Source organism: Trachurus trachurus (assembly GCF_905171665.1).
Source record: "Trachurus trachurus genome assembly, chromosome: 9".
In the NCBI taxonomy this organism is placed as follows: Eukaryota; Metazoa; Chordata; class Actinopteri; order Carangiformes; family Carangidae; genus Trachurus; species Trachurus trachurus.
Window position 1 is genome coordinate 14,975,000 of NC_139895.1, and position 18,749 is coordinate 14,993,748.

General features: G+C 41.0%; 1 protein-coding gene across 1 annotated transcript; it reads left to right on the top strand.

Annotated features, from left to right (window-relative positions):
- The first annotated feature begins 77 nt into the window (after window positions 1–77).
- Window positions 78–18,426, top strand: ikbkb (inhibitor of nuclear factor kappa B kinase subunit beta). Its single transcript, XM_083979654.1, has 22 exons — window positions 78–251; window positions 1,581–1,702; window positions 5,311–5,405; window positions 7,872–7,992; window positions 9,405–9,474; window positions 11,456–11,544; window positions 12,136–12,225; window positions 12,340–12,464; window positions 12,960–13,067; window positions 13,168–13,297; window positions 13,408–13,602; window positions 13,702–13,816; window positions 14,376–14,499; window positions 14,583–14,734; window positions 14,889–14,950; window positions 15,041–15,141; window positions 15,262–15,311; window positions 15,424–15,523; window positions 16,826–16,973; window positions 17,642–17,739; window positions 17,989–18,082; window positions 18,212–18,426. Exons 2-22 carry the CDS (start codon window positions 1,598–1,600, stop codon window positions 18,269–18,271), a joined length of 2,232 nt encoding a protein of 743 aa, XP_083835780.1. The 5' UTR covers window positions 78–251; window positions 1,581–1,597; the 3' UTR covers window positions 18,272–18,426.
- Window positions 18,427–18,749: the final 323 nt, after the last annotated feature.

Sequence of the window (18,749 nt, forward strand, 5' to 3'; positions counted from 1 at the left end):
CAGCTGGATGTGAGCCGGGCTGTCTGCCTCCTGTGGGCGGGGCTCTGCAGGTTTACAGGAAATACAACTATCAGGAAGTCGCCTAAGAAGTTTGTAAAGATTTTTGTTTGTGTCGCAAAAACATAGAGAAGTATGGCGTTCAGGGCGGCTCAAAGTTGAACTCGGTCAAAGAGAGAGCGGATAGCCTGCACACAGACAGAGACAGAGAAACCAGGTGTGAACGTGTGTGAACGCAGCCTGCGAAGTCTAAGGTAGGATTCAAGTTGACATGATTCAGTTGAGTTGAAGCGCTTGTTTGCACTAAGAAAAAGACCGAAAACAACTGGCCTACGTTAAACTAGAGAAAAAAAACACGAAACATTAAAAGAGAAGGAGTGATATTTGACATTTGGATGGTTAGATTTGTTATAAGCGGATGAGAGATGAGATCAATAATCACCGTATAAAAGCATGAAGTCGAAAGCGGAAGCAGCCTGATTGATGCATGCTGTCACTGCAGCGGTGGAGAGGCCTGACAACAGCCTGTAGGACACATCTGTAGGGCTAATAAATACAGATATATAGGGCCTATATATCTGGGGCTATAGGGGTTAATGTACACATCCTTCCATAGGTTATTTGCTTCTGTGCTGTGTAATTTTAATTTATGTTAAAATCTATACAGTAGGCTATACAATCAGAGTAGATATATTGTTGTTGAAGGCTACATGATTATCTGATATTGATCCAATAACAATAATATTTTATCATTTCACCACATGCACGTCTGCAGTTGTAGCTACTAACAATAAACACTGACCAAAAGAACTAAAAATCACACTTAGCTTCATGATAAGACAAGAAACCCAACATTACATGCTATTACAATTTTATTTCTTTTATTTTTTATTAATCATTTCACACTCACATAGACATGTTGTGAAAATTAACAAAAGGAAATGCGGCATTTATGTAGATCCCATAAGTAGCCTATAACTAAAATGTGTCACTAATAATAAAATAACATTAATAACATTAATGAACTGATAATTTCATGGAAGCACTGTTCCAAAACATCTTTTCATATCAGATATTCCAGGAAAACATTAATAACATTAAGGATGGCTCCATTATTCAATTATCTAAATGAGCCATGACAGGAAACCTGTGTGTGCACACTACGAGAGGCCTGGAACTGAACAGATAAATTGATTAAATATGAATAAACTCTTCATATAATCATTTATTACTCCTGTGTAGACTATTTCAAATGTCTTTTGACAAAAAGGCCTTTTAAAAAAAAAATGTATCAATAACATTCGATATCAGCCAGTTTGTGATAAGTTCAGTGTCAGTATGTTGGTCCGAAGTGGTGGTCAATGCTTTAGTTAATGTTAACTTTCCTGTTAATTTGATTATTTGTTTAATGATTAGTTAATTGTTTAGTATTTAAAATGAAATTGTAAATACAATCTTTGTGAGGTTCCAAGTGACCCATATATTCAGTTCCAGTTCAGCCTAGCAAATGCTGAAGTTGTGAGCCTCACCGAGCCATTTAAATCACTGTTTCCTTGTTATTTTCTTTTGTATTGTGTGTGCAGGATCAGCTGAGGAGGCCATGAATCGAGTTCCCCTGCAGCAGCCACAGAGCTGTGGGTCCTGGGAGCTGAAGGAGCGGCTGGGCACCGGAGGCTTTGGGAACGTAACAAGATGGCAAAACAAGGTACACACACCCCCCACACACTCGTGATAAGGAGTGATCATAAACTGAATGACTGGAAATTCCTCCAGAAAGAGGATGTTTAAATAGAAAGCTGTTAGACTGAACATTTAAAGAGCTCAGATGGAAGATAAGTGAAAAATAGCCCTGCCAGCATTTCCCAGAAGACAACAACAAAAACATCAACAACGTAAATAACAGTGCAATTAACATTTCCAACTTCAAAAAATGTCAATTTTGCCAAGTACGCCAATATACAGTAGCAAATAAAGGACTCCTTTGTCCTATTTACAAATAAATCCAGGAAGTTTAAAGTGCCCTCTTAAAGTTGAAGTGACAACAACTCTCATTGAGGAGCACATAACTGTTTCCTCCATTGACTTCCAAGCAAAACTCCCAGTTTTACTGTTTTTAAATAGTCTTTTGTTTGTGTTTTTGCCGCCAGCGATATTAACATTGTCCAGTCATATTATGATTAAAATTATGAAAAGCAAGAAATAACCAAACAATAACCAAAAAGATCTGAGAAGCGGTCATACACAAAACCGAGATGACGTACTGGAGAACTTTGTGAATGAGTTTATCAGCTGCACCGTTTTTGACCGTAGTATGACATCAGTCCAGGAAGACGATTTCTTTTTGCACCCAGTAGAAACCGTTTCTATTGTTATGATATCACACTAAGTCACAGGATGAGAGCGAGGACGCTGTGGGAATACGAACACGCCCGCTTAGTGGACCTTCCTCTTCCTCTCCGAAGAGTTACTCACGCTCACGTTCAAGGCAGAACTCAAAGCGTTTAATGAGCCAGGCAACATAATTAGGTGAATTAAAAAGATTTATTACTGTTGATAGCTACCTGACACACCATTGTTTCATTTATCAAAAAAAAGCTGGTTTGCCCACTGTGTCCACAAGAAGGAATCAGCACTCTTTTTTATTTATGGGCATATTAAAAGCTCCCTCCCTTCCTCCCGTCTTGACATATCAGTTACCACCGTATCAGCTCAGAGTCATGACTCACCATCCATGACCAAACACTTTCAAGTTGACCTCTTAAACACAACGGTTTAATTGCGAAGTTAAAGGGACAACGAGGAGTTTGTATTTGGTTATAAAAAAGTCTCACATTAATGTGGATGAATCTACGCTACCCACACTTGTTAATGGCTCCATTTTCGATAAATATATCGTTTTGTCTCTATCGTTATTTTGTTATTTTAATTAATAGTGGAAATGCTGACTGTAATTGTTAGAGCTTTTGATTTTTATTCTTCTCATGGTCTTAATTATGTACTGGTCTCATTGCAAAGGTCTCCTCTTTTTTCTTTTACTAATTGCGAGGTTCATCCTGTTTTATATAAATGTTTGGTTTTTTTTTTTTACCATGGATTCCAACTGTATTTGTCCTCTTATCTGTATGTGTGTTGTCATATGATTTAAATAAATAATGATAATGATGAATACGATCCCATAGGAAATCTTTTCACTTTCCAATAGAAGAGATTTTTATATATCGACTTTGTTGACATGGCTTTGGCCTCGATGGCTGCACTTGTGACAGTGTAAGAAGTAACACTGTCCGCACACAACTGTTGTGTTGTATGTATGTAACAGCGTTGATCATCAGTGCTATGGCAGACTGAGCTGTAGGAGGAAACACAGGAGGAAAATGACCTAGAACTGCAGAGGGCACTGCTGGCGCTGGCACCGGCACTGCCCAGATGAATAAGCTTCCGGAAATAGGAAATGTCCTGTCTTCCTGTATTAATGACAATAATGCAGGCTATTATTAGTTCCCAGACCACATTATGGGAAAGTAGGGTGGGTGTCTTTTCCTTGATGATGCCATGAGAAACAGGTAGTGATATGTACTTGTGTTGCTCATCGTTTTTGGCGAGTGTGTGCGTTTGGTGCGCTGCGGGCAAAGATGTCACCATGCCTGTTTCGTATTCATGTCACGGTTTGTTCCCCAGTTGAAAAGAAACAATATCTGATATGTTTAAAGCCTAACTGGTCATGCTAACATTTCCACTGTGATTCATCATCTGTAACGTGTTTTATCAATATTTTAATGGAGAAGAAATTAGAAGTTATTCAAAAATTACTGACTGTCATTCTGCAAATACTATCAATAGAGCTCCAATTATTGGATTGGAAGTACTTTATTAATCCTTTAGAGGGGAAATTAGATATCACCTTAAAACAATAAGGAAACATAGACTCAGGCAGTACAAGAAAAGTGTAAAGCATCAACGTCACACAAATAATCAACAGCTCTCAGCAGTCAACAACAATGTTCATTAAAAAACTTCACAGCAACAGGTATAAAGGAGCTTCTAGATCTTTCTGATTATCACCTTGGCATTACTGGTCAGGCTTCAAGTCGCCAAAGACATCATGCAGGATGCCCCTGAGTTTCCTTCCTTCTCTCTTCCCCATGACCACATCTAGTGAGTCAGGGGGCAAACAGATGATGGATCATGTCTTTTTTTTATTAACGTTTTGATCCTGTGTCTGTCCTCCCCTGTCTGTCCCCCATCCCCGACAGACAACGGCATAAAAAAGCACAGTCAATTGACAACAAAATTAATCCAATGAATTTGTTATGTATTCAATACCAAATAATCATTTAACTCAAATGCCAAGCAAAAATGTGAACATTTACTGATTATTTTTGGAAATGCAAAAGTAAATTAACTTAAAGCAGAAGTAAGTGATATGTTTGTGTTAATATAAGTCTTAAATAGTTATATCTTCCGACAGCAATCACTTACATAGAGTGTTTGGACGGAAACATGGGTCTGTCAGTCACTCTGCTCTGCTCTGAGCCGAGGAGAAAACTTTTCTCGTATCCTACAAGTTTTATCCAATGAGGAGAGAGAACGGCATGCAGGGCTGTGTGTGCAGCCAAGGGACGCCGTGAATATGGTGACGTAGGGACGAGGACTGTTATGGTGCGTTCAAGGCAACTCGTAACTCGTGTTTTTCCGACCTGTGAAGTCGTACCAGTTCGATCTGGTACGAGTTCACGGGTCGGAAGTTACAAGTGGCCGTTATAGTGACTTTCACAGGTAAAACAGGTCGGAAAAACACAAGTGGGTTGCCTGGAACGCTACAAAGTCGTAAGTTGTGACTTGAAACTGTAATTTACGGTTTCAAAAACCTGCCTGGAACGCAGCATTAGCCAGAACGACCAGATCGCTTACTTCTGCTTTAATATTTGTGTTTTAGACTGTTGCACAGACAAAAAAAGATGTCTCCTTAACTTCTAGGAAATTATGATTATCATTTACCACTGTTTTCTTATGTTTTACAGACCAAATGATTGATAGATAAATAAGACCATTCATCAGTTATCAAAAGTCATTATTTGCAGGCATGCAGGGAAACTCTGACATCAGTTCCCAGCCTACTGTAAAACATTATCGCTTCTAGTTTTACACTACAATATCTAAATCTTAACATACAATCAAATTTTACTTTCATTATGGCCACCTCACGTATCATAATTAACAAACTGCTGCAGATTATACTGTATATATATGCAAAATGACATATATATTATCTACCTAAACAGCATCTGTGTGTGTGCTTGTGCTTGTTTTTAGGACACAGAGGAGCAGATTGCTATAAAGCAGTGCCGTCAGGAGCTGAGCGACAGGAACAAGGAGAGATGGAGTCTGGAGATCCAAATCATGAAGAGGTCAGTTTCACACCCACGTGCATCACCCTACTGAGTCTGGACAGAGATCGTTATTGTATTAACAATCTCTTTTTATGGTGTGTACTGTAGATGTTTTTTCCTCTTCTTTTAGTACCAATTCGTTTCTGTCTCTTTTTCTCTACCTTGTATACTTGAGCCCGTTACGTCATCTTGTCTCATCTGAAAATAAAAAGGCTATAATATGAATTTTAAATGGGACATAGTCTCAGCATTATTTCATGAAGCAGGAGCTGCCTTAACGTCATGCCCTAATTCACTTTTTCTAGAGTCAGACATTTTTGTTTTAATAAAAACTACAGATATTACAGTATGTTGGCCTTATCAGTTTGACTTTTACAGGTGCCGATGAGTTAATGTGCTTTGTGCAATACAGAACAAACCTGAGCACATGTCTCTCAGATTAATCAGCATTGCTTGGCTCTGTAAAAAAAAAAGAAAAAGAAAAAAAAGACCAGATTTCCTAACTGTTTTGTTAGTTTGTTGTTTGTCCAGTGACATATCATCTAAACTGGTCTCGGTGTTTAGAAAGGATTCAGGAGTCTGTTTTTCCACAGTGATGCATCTCAGACATCTGACATGTTGGTGTGTTTTTTTTAACTCGGCTGTAGAAATCGGTGATTTCCCCGGTTCTCTTCACTGTCAGACTCTTTGGTACCTTGCCCTAAAAGCCCGTTCTGGCATGTGAGAGAAGTTTTGGTTTGACTTGTTGTGACTCACGCTGGTATATTCCATGACAAGCTGGGTGCAAATGAGTTTGACATTTGACTTTTATAGACCCATCTGTTTCACAAATTTTCTCAAAATACAAAAACTAAATTTGTGTCCTGAAATAGTAAAAATCACACAAAGCATGAAATAATTAGAACAGCATGGAAGTTTGGGTTATTTTCGGTCTTGTGGTGGTAAAGTGCCACCTCCTCATTTTGCTCTGGTTTGGTGTATGTTTCATTTCCACACACGTCTGCGCCGTCTATTAACAGTTTCAGTTTTTGTGTCAGGGTCACTGGAGGTGGAAGGCAGTTTGTCCTGGTTTCTGATTGTCTGTGAGATACAGTGTGTGAGTGTGTGTGTGTATGTGTGTTTTCTCATTAGCTGGTGCAAACATGAGTATAAAACCAAATTTTTCCCCCTAGTCCCAATTTAACAAGTGTGTTGTTTTCAGACAGACATAACCACAGCCCTCTCTGTGCACCCACGCTCAACTCGTGGAGAAACCACAGGGCAGGGGACACGTTCATGGCAAACTACCATTATGTTATTACAGCTACTTAACACAGATTTACTGAAAAACATAACACTTTCACAATGTTTTTTGAGTTATGATGTGTCTGCAGAGCTTGTATTGGGTTAATCCCACAATTCCATGCAGGTTTACCATTTAGTCCCTCTCTATTATGATTGTATCCACCCTCAAAATGTTTTCACCTATAGTCATGAGGCAGAACAAAGATGAGAGAAATATTTTCTACATCAGATCACGGGACCCCCACCTGCATCAAGGAGTGTCCTATAGTAACACAACATGACTACGCTTCTACTTCTAATCATGTTTAAGTTTGTTCGGCTACACAAGTTCTGCAAAAAAAAAAAAACCAACAACATGCCAATGACTAGAAATAAGTAATTCTGTTGAAACCGTCTTTGAGCCCCCTGATAATGTAGCTGTTACAGCACACTGATAAGATTTGCGACATTGTTATGATCTTGGTATGTGCTGAATTTTTGCCGTCTCTGGTATCACTTTGAGTTTGTTATCTTTCAGTCTCTCCTTTGCTTTTTTAACATTTTTAACGAGGTCGTGACAGTGTGGTTATCGGAAACTTTTCCAGACAGATTTATGAGACAACGAAGACCGAGAAACAAAGGAACATCACACAGTCAAAAAAGCAGAGGGGAAGTAGTGATGTAATCAGCTGTAAAGGCTATCAATTAACGAACTAATGACTAGGTTTGAACATCAATATGAAGGTGAAAAGTCTACTCTTATGCACTGTAGACATAAACTATGAAAACTGATAGAACATGTTGCTTTTTTAAGTTGTTTCAGATAAGCACTTACCAAACTTGCAATTTTTTTTGTTTTTCTTAAGAATTTTGCTTTGGATTGTAAAGTATGCAAGCAGGATGACCAATAGACAATGCTTCATTTGAATTAGTTAAAGTATATGCCAAAAGACCTGTTACTGTAGCATGGACCTAGATCTATAGACTTTCACAGATTTATTTATTTTGTATCATCAAATTAATGTCAAATATTGTAAAGGTGGATTCAAATCTATCACAACTCTGATAAAGCACCAGCTATCTTCTGTATGTAACGACTATGGCAGCTTTGGCAACGTGTGTATTGTGTAGGCTACATTCAAAGTAAAAAGTTGAAGCGTGACACATTATGCAGCTGCACTGACTGACTGACTGACGTCCTCTTGTCGTCACTCTGCTCAGGTTGGATCACGTGAACGTCGTTGCAGCCAGAGAGGTTCCTGAGGGTATGCCGAAAATGGTGGCCACCAATGACCTGCCGCTGCTGGCCATGGAGTACTGCCAGGGAGGAGATCTGAGAAAGGTAGGAGTCTCAAGGACACCGGGCTAGAGCAGAGAGACCTTTGGGTTGAAAGTATTAACCCACAATATATTAATAAGGAGTCATTGTGTGTATTGATAATCATATTTGTATCACTTTTTGCAGTCTGGTGATTTTTTGGCTGTGTAAACCCTTTTCTTGTGTTTATATGGGTCAGAAAAGTTCAGATTTTCCAGCAAAAAAAAAAAATCATTAAGTTCCATTGAACTGAGTTTAAGGAAGCGAGGAGTTTGCTTGCTGCTGGCGCATTGTGAGGAGGTCTGGTGCACTTTTCTAATCCCAAACCCACTGAGTGTGCAGCAGCCTGAGGCCGTGTTGGCACCAGGCTGCCAGCAGAAGAGGAAAATGCCAACAAGCACAAACCGCGCAGTGTCATAAAAATTTCAAAGCATCCCAGATGGTCCAAACTAAAACTAAGCAGTCGGGTCGGGGGCAGATGGAGCGGTTAGCGGCGAGCACAGAAGAGAGTCGGAAAATGGGACCATCCTCTTTTGTCAGGCGTTGCCACAAGTTTCCAGCTGTGGAACGCTTTGAAAATAGATTTTTTTTTTTTCAATAGAAGTAAATCAAATCAAAGTGTTTACAACAAAGGCAGAATCAGAATTGCTGCTTAAAGGGATAGTTCACCCAAAATTCAAATTTCTCATTATCTACTCACCCTCATGTCGACTAAGGGCTGGGAGAAGTTTCAGAGTCCTCCGTGCCTTCTTGGAGTTACAGCGGGGCTCCGTGCAGCACTGCACATCCATATGACGGTTGCGAACGGAGCTCACTTTTCTTCGTCCAAAAAGACACACCAAAAAACATCAAAATACCTCCTCCACACAGCTCGTCTGTAATGTCCCTCTTGTATTGAAGCCCCAACATGAGAAATTGTTCCGAAAAAAATTAAATAAGTCTATGTTTTAAGCTTGTTTGTAGCGGAAGCTCCCAGTGTCTCAGTTCACTGCTCTGACGAGCTGTGTGGAGGTATTTGGATGGTTTTTGGTGTGCCTTTTTGGACGAAGAAAAGTGAGCCCGTTCGCAACAGTCATATGGATGTGCAGTGCTGCACGGAGCCCCGCTGTAACTCAGAGAAGGCACGGAGGACTCTGAAACTTCTCCCAGCCTTTAGTCGACATGAGGGTGAGTAGATAATGAGTGAAATTAGAATTTTGGGCGAACTATCCCTTTAAAATCAAATCAACAGTAAAAAAAACAAAACAAAGCAAAACGAAACAAAATCCTCTTATACACCTCTTATAAACACAAATAAAAAGCTTTTTATTGAATAAAAGCAGAGAGTTTTAAAACATGAGTAAAGAAGATGATGAAGTGATGAAGCCTCTCTGTCTCTGTGTGTGGTTTTTCTTCCTGTGGTTCATATTGTTTAAGTATTGAATGTCTTTCTGCAGTATCTGAACCTCTTGGAGAACTGCTGTGGAATGAGGGAGGGCTCTGTTTTGATTCTGTTACGGGACATTTGTAAGTACCACGCTCAATCCCCCACTGTTGTGAAATCTTTTCATCATGTGAGTGTGTCTGTGTGTGTGTGTGTGTGTGAGAGAGAAAGAGAGGGAGCGATTGATCGAGTGAGCTGGCAGCATGATTAGTTTCCTGTAGTATGGAGTTAGTCGTCACGGGGACAAGTAGCATGATGTCACCAATGACCATTAACCACCAACCTCTTAGTCACCCTAGGGGGGCTCCCCGCACGCACACGGGCTTACGTCAACGGTCGTCCGGTTGTTCGCAAAACATAACGTAACGAACGTTCACAACAGCAACACAAGTGTGTACGACATGTTGTGTAAACGGCTCTGACAGAAGACATATGGTATGGATCACACACACCCCATGAGTAGAGCATGGAGTAAAATGCCCACACACACACACACACACACACACTTCCATAGAAACTCCTTTTCCTGTTACCCACTGGTGTGTGGACGTTTCCTGATAATGAGTGATCCCCTCTCTAAATTTTTTTCTTTTAGGTGTGAGGGGAAAGAAACAGGCATGCGCGACGCGTCCACACCCACAAACACACACTCTCACTCGTACACTCATACACACACCTACACAAACACAGATGCATTTAAGGGGCCACAAGGTTATGATTTCCGCTTCTCTGAGCTCGCATTGCCAGCACACACACGAGTCACACTTTGACGCAAGAGAAGCAGCAGCGGTAATCGTTTGAGTTGTAGATTGAGAGACCAAACCTCAACCGAGCCTGTTTCACCTTTTACTGTACACCATCCTGATCCGTTGCACCTGTAGCCGCCCACAGTCCCACACCCACCGGTAACATCACAGGCTCCTCGACATCTCTGCAGTGCGCTGAGGAGCCGGACCACCGGAGGTCAGAAAACATAAAGATGTTCAACCACTGGTTAGGACGTAGAAGACGAGAGCACCCCAGGGTGTGTCGGTGGACATGTGATATCACTGTTGCTGGGTGTGGTGCGACAGAGCACAACTTATGACCCGACAGACACCCTCCAGTGATGCTGGGTGTCATCAGAGGGGAAAACACGGCCACAGAGGGCAGTGAAAAGTGAAAAGTGACAAGACTTGACTCAGCGTTGATTCAAGTCGAAATCCATAAATTTTCAAATGAGAATAATCTGAGGTGGTGGTGTGCATGCTTCAGGATTCATTAGCTGGTAGTACTCACGGAAAAAAACCCAAATCATTGTGGGTAATGAAGGAGCACGTGGAATAGAAATGAACTTCTACATTTGTTTTGATTATTTCATTCTTAAACAATCCATGGTGAATCTAGCTGTGTTATAGGAGCTAAATCCATCTAAATACTATAATAGTTACTCACTCTGGAGGAGCCTGCGGTCTGAAAAAGAAGTTGCTTTTAATCCAGGATAAAGACAATCAGTGTGATGTTTAACATTACAGCCTGACTGATACTAGAGTTTTAGAGCCTGGCGCCAAGATTAATTTTTTTTCTAGTTACTCATTCATTTTTGATATAATTCCCTAAATTCGGTGGAATTTTAGCTAATATCTGAAAAAAAAACCTGTTTATAAATGACCTCACTCAAGTGTTGCATGACTGTGTTGCAGTGTCTTTCCTTTATTCGATAACATATTTCCTTTGTGTACTGCTACATACACATTTAAGTATTACATTTACACATTATGTATTTACATCTACAGTATATACTTTTTCTCCCTGTGCACTGTCCACTCTGCTGCTGTAATACTGCAAATTTCCTCAAAACTAATAAAGCAGTGTCTTATCTTATCTTACATCTGCCTGGACAATTTCTCAGTCGAGCTCTAGTTTCCGTGCAGCATTAATCTTTTTTATATGAGAATCTTAGCCAGGTTCATAAAGGTAAACTCGGACTCATGCTTTGAGACGTTCCTCTGAAGATGCCTCACTTCTTCAAATCATTTGAACTGGTATTGCATTTACTGTATTTCTCCTTCTTCTCCTCCTCAGCCTCGGCTCTGACCTACCTCCATAAGAAGAGGATCATCCACAGAGATCTGAAGCCAGAAAACATTGTGCTGCAGCAGGGAGAGAAGAGAGTGAGTTAAAGACCCCGTGAACCCACTTGTTATGACAAATACACACAAGCCACAACAGAGGAGTCGTATAAAGGCTCTTTGCCTCTATGTGGGTTAAGTGCAGGGAGACTCGTGTCTCTCACGTCCACATGTTTACACTCACCAGTTGCTGCTCTGCATGTTTAATGTGGAAAACTCAATCCTCGAACTTATCCCTGCAGTCATGAGGAACTTTTGGGGCCGTCCTGCCCTCACCTTCCTCTGCGGGCCCCCTTTTGTTTGGTTATGTAACAAATCATAGCATCCTGCAATGGGACCTCAAGGAAATGAAAAATGTTATATAACGGAGACCAGACATATTAAAGAAGTTATATATTCATGTTAATGCACACTGCTCTGTTTATAGTATCTTAACAAAACAAATTATATCTGCGCTAAGTTTATAGTTCTGCATGAAAACATGTTTTTGTCTTTCATACCGGAGAAACAGCAATTTCAACATACAGAACTACAAACTGGGTTTGGAGGATTGCTTATACACAACTATATACTATTTGTTTTTGTTTACGAGATAAAACTTTATTGATAACATGCTGTCTCCTCTGATCTTAGTTGATACACAAGATCATAGATCTGGGCTATGCTAAAGAGCTGGACCAGAGCAGCCTCTGCACATCGTTTGTGGGAACTCTGCAGTACCTAGTAAGTGATGAAACATGGGTGGACGCGTTGTACACATGATTTCTTCACGCTGTTCTTAACATCAAAACCTCGTACATTGTGTTTTGTTTTGCTTTTTCTTCTTCCATGTCTCAGGCTCCAGAGCTCATCGAGAGGCAGAAGTACACGGTCACCGTCGACTACTGGAGTTTCGGGACTCTGGTGTTTGAGTGCATCACAGGGTTTCGACCGTTTTTACCCACCTGGCAGCCCGTTCCCTGGTAGTACCACCTTTCACAAATTCTCAGAATTCATCAGCGAGGGAGTGAAGTCATGTTTTCCAAAACTGTTTTGAACGCGATGGATTTCAAAATTTTCCACCATCATTTGACCCTTCTCAAATCTGCCTCCTTCACCTTTGAGACCGCAGCCAAGCTTTGAACAATGATATTTTTGATATTGAGCAATGATAAGCTTCATTCCAAATGAATATTATTGTTTCGTGCCTGGATTCTTAACACACACAATGAAAATATAAATAAACCAAGCAAAGAATTGGAGGATATGTGTGTATTGCCAACTTCAATGCCCTCGGTGCCTCTCTAATATGATAAAAGAAATGGAACAGGGCTCTGGGTTACACAGAGAAAATAATACTCTCCTCTTTATTGCACGCATCATTTGCAGATTGAAATTTACAGTCATCCTCATAAAACAAAGATAAACAACTGTCTCTAGAGCTGCTCTCTGATCAAATCCATGTGTCTCCTTTTTAGGCACAATAAACTGAGGCTGAAGCAGGACGATGATATTGTCGTTTACGAGGACCTCTCGAATGAAGTCCGCTTTTCCAAACACATACCCCAGCCCAACAACCTCAACAGGTGCTTCTATCTGACTCAGAACCCACACACACACACACACCTTAAATACTGCTTTAGGACTGTTATTATCTCACTCTCTCTGCTAACTGTTGCTTGACAGTCTGTTATTAGAGAAAATGGAGAAGTGGCTGCAGCTGATGTTGAAGTGGTCTCCTCAGGAGAGAGGCAAAGACCCCAACGCTACACCCAGCAACTGCTTCCTTCAGCTGGAAGTCATACTGCAACTCAAGGTCTATTGATTAATTAATTAATTCATTCTTTTACCACCTCATCCCCCTCGGTCTAGTCTTGTGATCTTTTGCTTCATATGACTCATCTTGGTCCTTCTCACTCCCCACAGCTGGTTCATGTCCTAAACATGATGTCCGCTAAGATCCTGACGTACTCGGTCTCGGACGATGAGACTGTGGCCGACCTGCAGCTGAGAATAGAGAAAGACACCGACATCCCTGCGGCCAATCAGGAGCTGCTGCTGGAGGCGGGGTTAGCCTTGGAGCCCAATGGACTGGCCACGCAGTGCGCCATAGATTATGCGGTAATATCTCACCCAACGCTGCATTGACAGATTGTCCAACAACACTATAACTTAATAATAGACTTGAGTCACTTCATTTTTTATGATCTGCATGTGTAGGAAATAGATGGCCGACGCACCGACTTGCCTCTGGTCTTCCTGTTTGATCGCTCCTCTTGCAGTTACGAGCCCCAGTTTGCTCCTCGCACCCTCCCTGAAAACATCCGCTTCGTCCGTAAGTTCAGTTTTCTCAGCTGAGGATATTAAAAAAAGTTTTTTTTTTTTACATCGTTACTCTTGTGATTGTTCATTCAGTTGAATATGCTGCTTTATGTAAACACATAAAACTAATGTCTAATGTTAAATCAAGGAATTACTAGAAGTTGGGAATTTGAATTCTTTTTTTTTTTCTTCTTTTTTTTACTATAGTTGAACTATGTATGTACACAATACTAATATAAAGAAAAAAAATAGCTGTATATAGATGCACACCCTTGATTATGATCATCTGCAGATGTGACTTATACTATGTTAAATGTATTTAAATGTAAACCATGAGCCATATTAACTGCCTGAACTGAAATCTATCCCCTGTGAATATTCTCATTTGTCCAGGTCATCGTTATCCCCAAAGAAATTTAAATCAAATGCAACTGGGCTTGGTTATTTGTACTTTGGGGATTAAATCTATCTCAGGAAAAACTCTGAACTCCAAACTGTACTCAACTGACTAATATATGATTACAACATCTGTTGCTTTTTCTGACTTTGTGTGTGTTTCTTCTTTCTCATAGAAACTGACCCCAAGCACCTCCTGGCCTACAGCCCTCTGCGGAGGACCTGCGGCCAGGCGTGGCACACCATCCGCTCCCTGAAGGAAGACTGGCAACGGCTGCAGCAGGGGCAGAAAGCTGCTATGTAGGACACACACAAACAGAAAAACACGCATGTGTATCACCCGTTTTACATGTAACTACATTTTTTTCCTTTTTTTCCTGCAGCATGAGCCTCCTGAGACACAACTCCTCGCTGTCCAAACAGAAGAACGAGATGGTGTCCATGTACCAGAGACTGACAGCCAAGCTGGACTTCTTCACCACCAGCCTTCACATAGATATGGACAAATACCAGGAGCAGACAGCCACCGGGATTGGTATTATCTTACAAAAACATTCGCTTAACAGTTGCTGAAGCTGCATTTTATCTGTTTTTTGAATGTGAATTATTCTGAGCTCTACTAAGTTTCTGTGAGAAATAGCACAATCCAGTTTGCCAGTGGCTAATGACAGGCTTTTTACATTTTCTAGCGTCAGAGAAACTCCTCTGCGTGTGGAGGGAGATGGAGCAAACTGCTGTCAGCTGTGGTCAGGTAGAGTTGAGTGTGCTTCTGCATGTGTGTGTGTATGTGTATGTGTCACTGGTGCTTTAAAAAGACTAAAACCCACATGTGGGTGCCCAGGCTAAGGTGAGCGAACTGGAGGAGGAGATAATGCAGCTGCAGCCAGACATAGTGGATGTGCAGAGGCAGCCGTGGAGGAGTGGAGAGGCCCTGGACACACTGTAAGTCTGAACCAAACTGAACTGTAAAAAAAACAAAACAATACAAAGCAATCAAAACAACAAAACCAGCTGCTTTGTTTACCTTGGACTTTGCTCTCTTTCCCCCCCTCTGGTCCCCAGGGAAGGAAAGGCCTTGGAGCTGTTCCGTAAACTCAGGGAGAAACCCAGAGGTTTGGATTTTTTTTCACGCATCTGTTCACTTTTTACTTAACACTGGTTCCGGTGTTTCCGTGTGAAAATAAACCTCCCTTTTAAGTCTCCTCTGGCTTTCCCTTTTCTCAGACCAGAGGTGCTCAGGGGACAGTCAGGAGGTGGTGCGCCTGGTGCTTCAGGCCGTCCAGTTCTACGAGAAGAAGCTCAGGGACTTCTACACACACCTCAGGTACACACGCGCACACACACACACAATACTTGATACCTGACAACAGTTCCCACGTCACAGTAAACTTGTTGTTTCCTGGCCTTTCAAAGCACACACACATCTGTTGAAGCATAACCAGTATGGTCACTGTGATGGAAATGTGGGTTGCGTAACCGAATCAGTAGTGGACAGCTCAGTTGCTGCTTTATGTATCTGTATAAAAATGTATAAAAAGCACAGTTGCCACACATACACATCCACACACTTCCACTTTTCATTTAACGTCATACTAATTTTAGTACTAGTGACCTCATTAATGGTTTTAATACATCCATTTGTCCATCGTCTGCACTGCTTATCTGTGCACGGTCGCCCAGCTGACAATGGGCAAGGGTGGAGTACACTTTGAGCAAGGCATCAGGGCCGACACATAGAAACAAACCTCACACATTCATATTCACACCTACGGACAGTTTAGAGTTGCAAATTAACCTAGTGTGCAAGTCTTCGCACTGTGGGAGGAAGCTGGAGAACCCAAATCCATCCTCCATCCAGAACCTGATTGCTAACCCCTGCATCACCACATGCCGCCCATAGTTAATGCATGATGTGTTCTTTGCTTTCAGATTAAATAAGAGGCCACTACATTGCACAGTTGCACAGTTAAGACCACTGATTATGAGGCTTTGAGTTTTTGTTTGCGGTTACACAAAGAAAAGAGTCAGAGTCATAAGTGGATTTTTTTAACATTGTGTTTCACATTTTGACAAGTCACTGCAGGAAGAGCTCAGGTGTGACTGTAGTGGATAGTAAGACCGCAGACAAACAGGAGAGGGAAGTTACTTGTCAGTCTGTCTGGTATGTAGACGCCCACACACAGTCCTGAGAAGAGCACCAATCTGGCAGGACAAGTGGAAACACTGGTGCCGGCGACATGTCACCTTTTACACTTAACCATCACATCACGGCTGTAAATGTTGACACGTTTGTAACATTTAATTTCGGACATTTTACCATTTATGACACGCAGTTTAATTGCTTATTATGGAGTGTAAAAAAAAATCACAAAAGTATTAGTAATGAAATTCTACATGAAGCCATCACACCTGTGGTTAGAAATGTCTGGAAGTCATTAATGATTCAGTATTCAGTGGGAGGATGCTGTTTGCGACATGGCAATCCCTTTTTTTAGAAGTATCATAATTATACCTAACCTCACAGCTGATTCATGCAACGTACAGTAATAGCAATAGCAATATGCACGTCTTGCATGTTGCAATATGTTACATTTCTTCTTCTACTTGTTGTGTGTGTGTTACACAGTAAGACGGCGGTGTGCCGTCAGCGCGTGATGGAGCTGCTGCCGAAGGTGGAGGGCGTGGTGCAGAAGATGGTAGAGAGCGAACAGGTCCTGATGAGTCTGCAGGAGAAACGACAGAGGGAGCTGTGGAACCTGCTCAAAGTCGCTTGTGTGAGGACGCATGAACCACACACACACACACACACACACACATACACACACTCCCACTTCTGCCCTCCTTTAAGGGGATACCTGTTCTGCCCTACAAAGGCAAAGTGCAGTATTTTTTTTTTTTTAACAATCAAAAGTGTGGCATATTCTCTTCAATCTGGTATAATCTGATATTGGTACTGCTAAAATTTCCAGAGTTATTTCCAGTTTATTCCATTGGAGTAAAACCAAGGCAAAGTGCCGTATCTGTAGCTAAAACCAAGGCATAAAACTGTCAAAATTGGTCATTTCATTCATTCAGTCCACCTTTATCTAATCAATTATAGACTTGGTAGTTATTCATAATTTGCTGCTTAAACCTGACTACGAAAAACACAAAAAGCTGTTTTTCTCAGTTTTGCATTTTTACAGATACTGCACTTTGCCTTTGTAGGACAGTATATAAGTGAACGATATAAGTGTAACCTCAAATAGCAATCACTGAGCACCAGCAGGTGTCCAAATCATAAGTTTATCTATTCTCAAGCACCACTTACAGCAGCTGCGGTCGTTATGGATGCATTATTTATTTTGAATATTGTCTAAACGTTAACCACAGTGATTTTAAGAAGTTTCATCATCGACATCATCAGAAAGGAGAATAACGTATATCATGTTGTCTTGTGTAGAGTAAAGTTCGCAGCCCAGTGAGTGGGAGCCCTGATGGATTACGCACGCCCTCGTCAGTGCCGCCTCTTCTGACCCCGAGACAAAGCCTACAGCAGCTGTGAGTGCAATAATATTATTATTATTATTATTATTACTGACACACACACACACACACACAATACATGCATGATATTTTGTACACATCTGCCGACTACTTTAGTTAAAGTTGTGTTAGTTTTCTTTGTGGGCACACTCCAGCTCGGGGAGGACACGCACACACACAAGTCCTGTACAAACACAGATTAACTGTTCACCGTCCTAGTGACATCTTTATGGCTCATGAATCAAACCTTGGGTGTGTCTGCAGTGACGAGTCCCTTGTGGAGCAGAGCCGGACGTTTGAGAGTCGACTCCAGAGTTTGCTGCATGACACCATCCAGGAATCAGAAAGCAGTATGGAGGTACACACACAAATACGCACACATTATTCCTTTCTTTAGATCTGGTTGTGATGCCGAGCAGCTTTGAATAGATTTCTCAGAATTGCGTGTAAGACTTTAAAGCTCAACACTCTTTTGTTTTTGTCCTAGATGCTGAGGGAGTGGACGTGGCTGCAGGACAGCCAGAGTTTCTCCAGCGACCTCTCCTAAGTCCGGGCTCATACTTTGATTATACGTGATACTCTGCTGCCTCTCTGTGGATGGGACGTCACACTACATGTGATGCAGCACCAGCTGTACTTACAATGTGAATGGAGTAATAGCTGCTGGCACATATTTGCTTAATGAGATTAGGGAGTAGGTAAACCGATCAGAACAAGACAATTATTATTTATTTGCAAATTTCAAAGAAAGAATTAAATAAGTTTGTTATTCACAGATTAGCCATTTCAAGAAAATTTTATTTAAATACAAACTGTCTTACAGTATGTGGAGAGGCTTGAAATGTCGATCTATCCTGAGACAGCTGAGATTTAGAATTCATGAGTGTAAAAAAAATTTAATTGTAACCAGAAATATTCCCTTATTAATTTTTTAACCTTATATTTTAGTTACATTTGTGACACCATGTTTGGTGAATTTTGTTCAAAGATTACAGTCTGTAGACTATGTTCTACAGTTTGATATT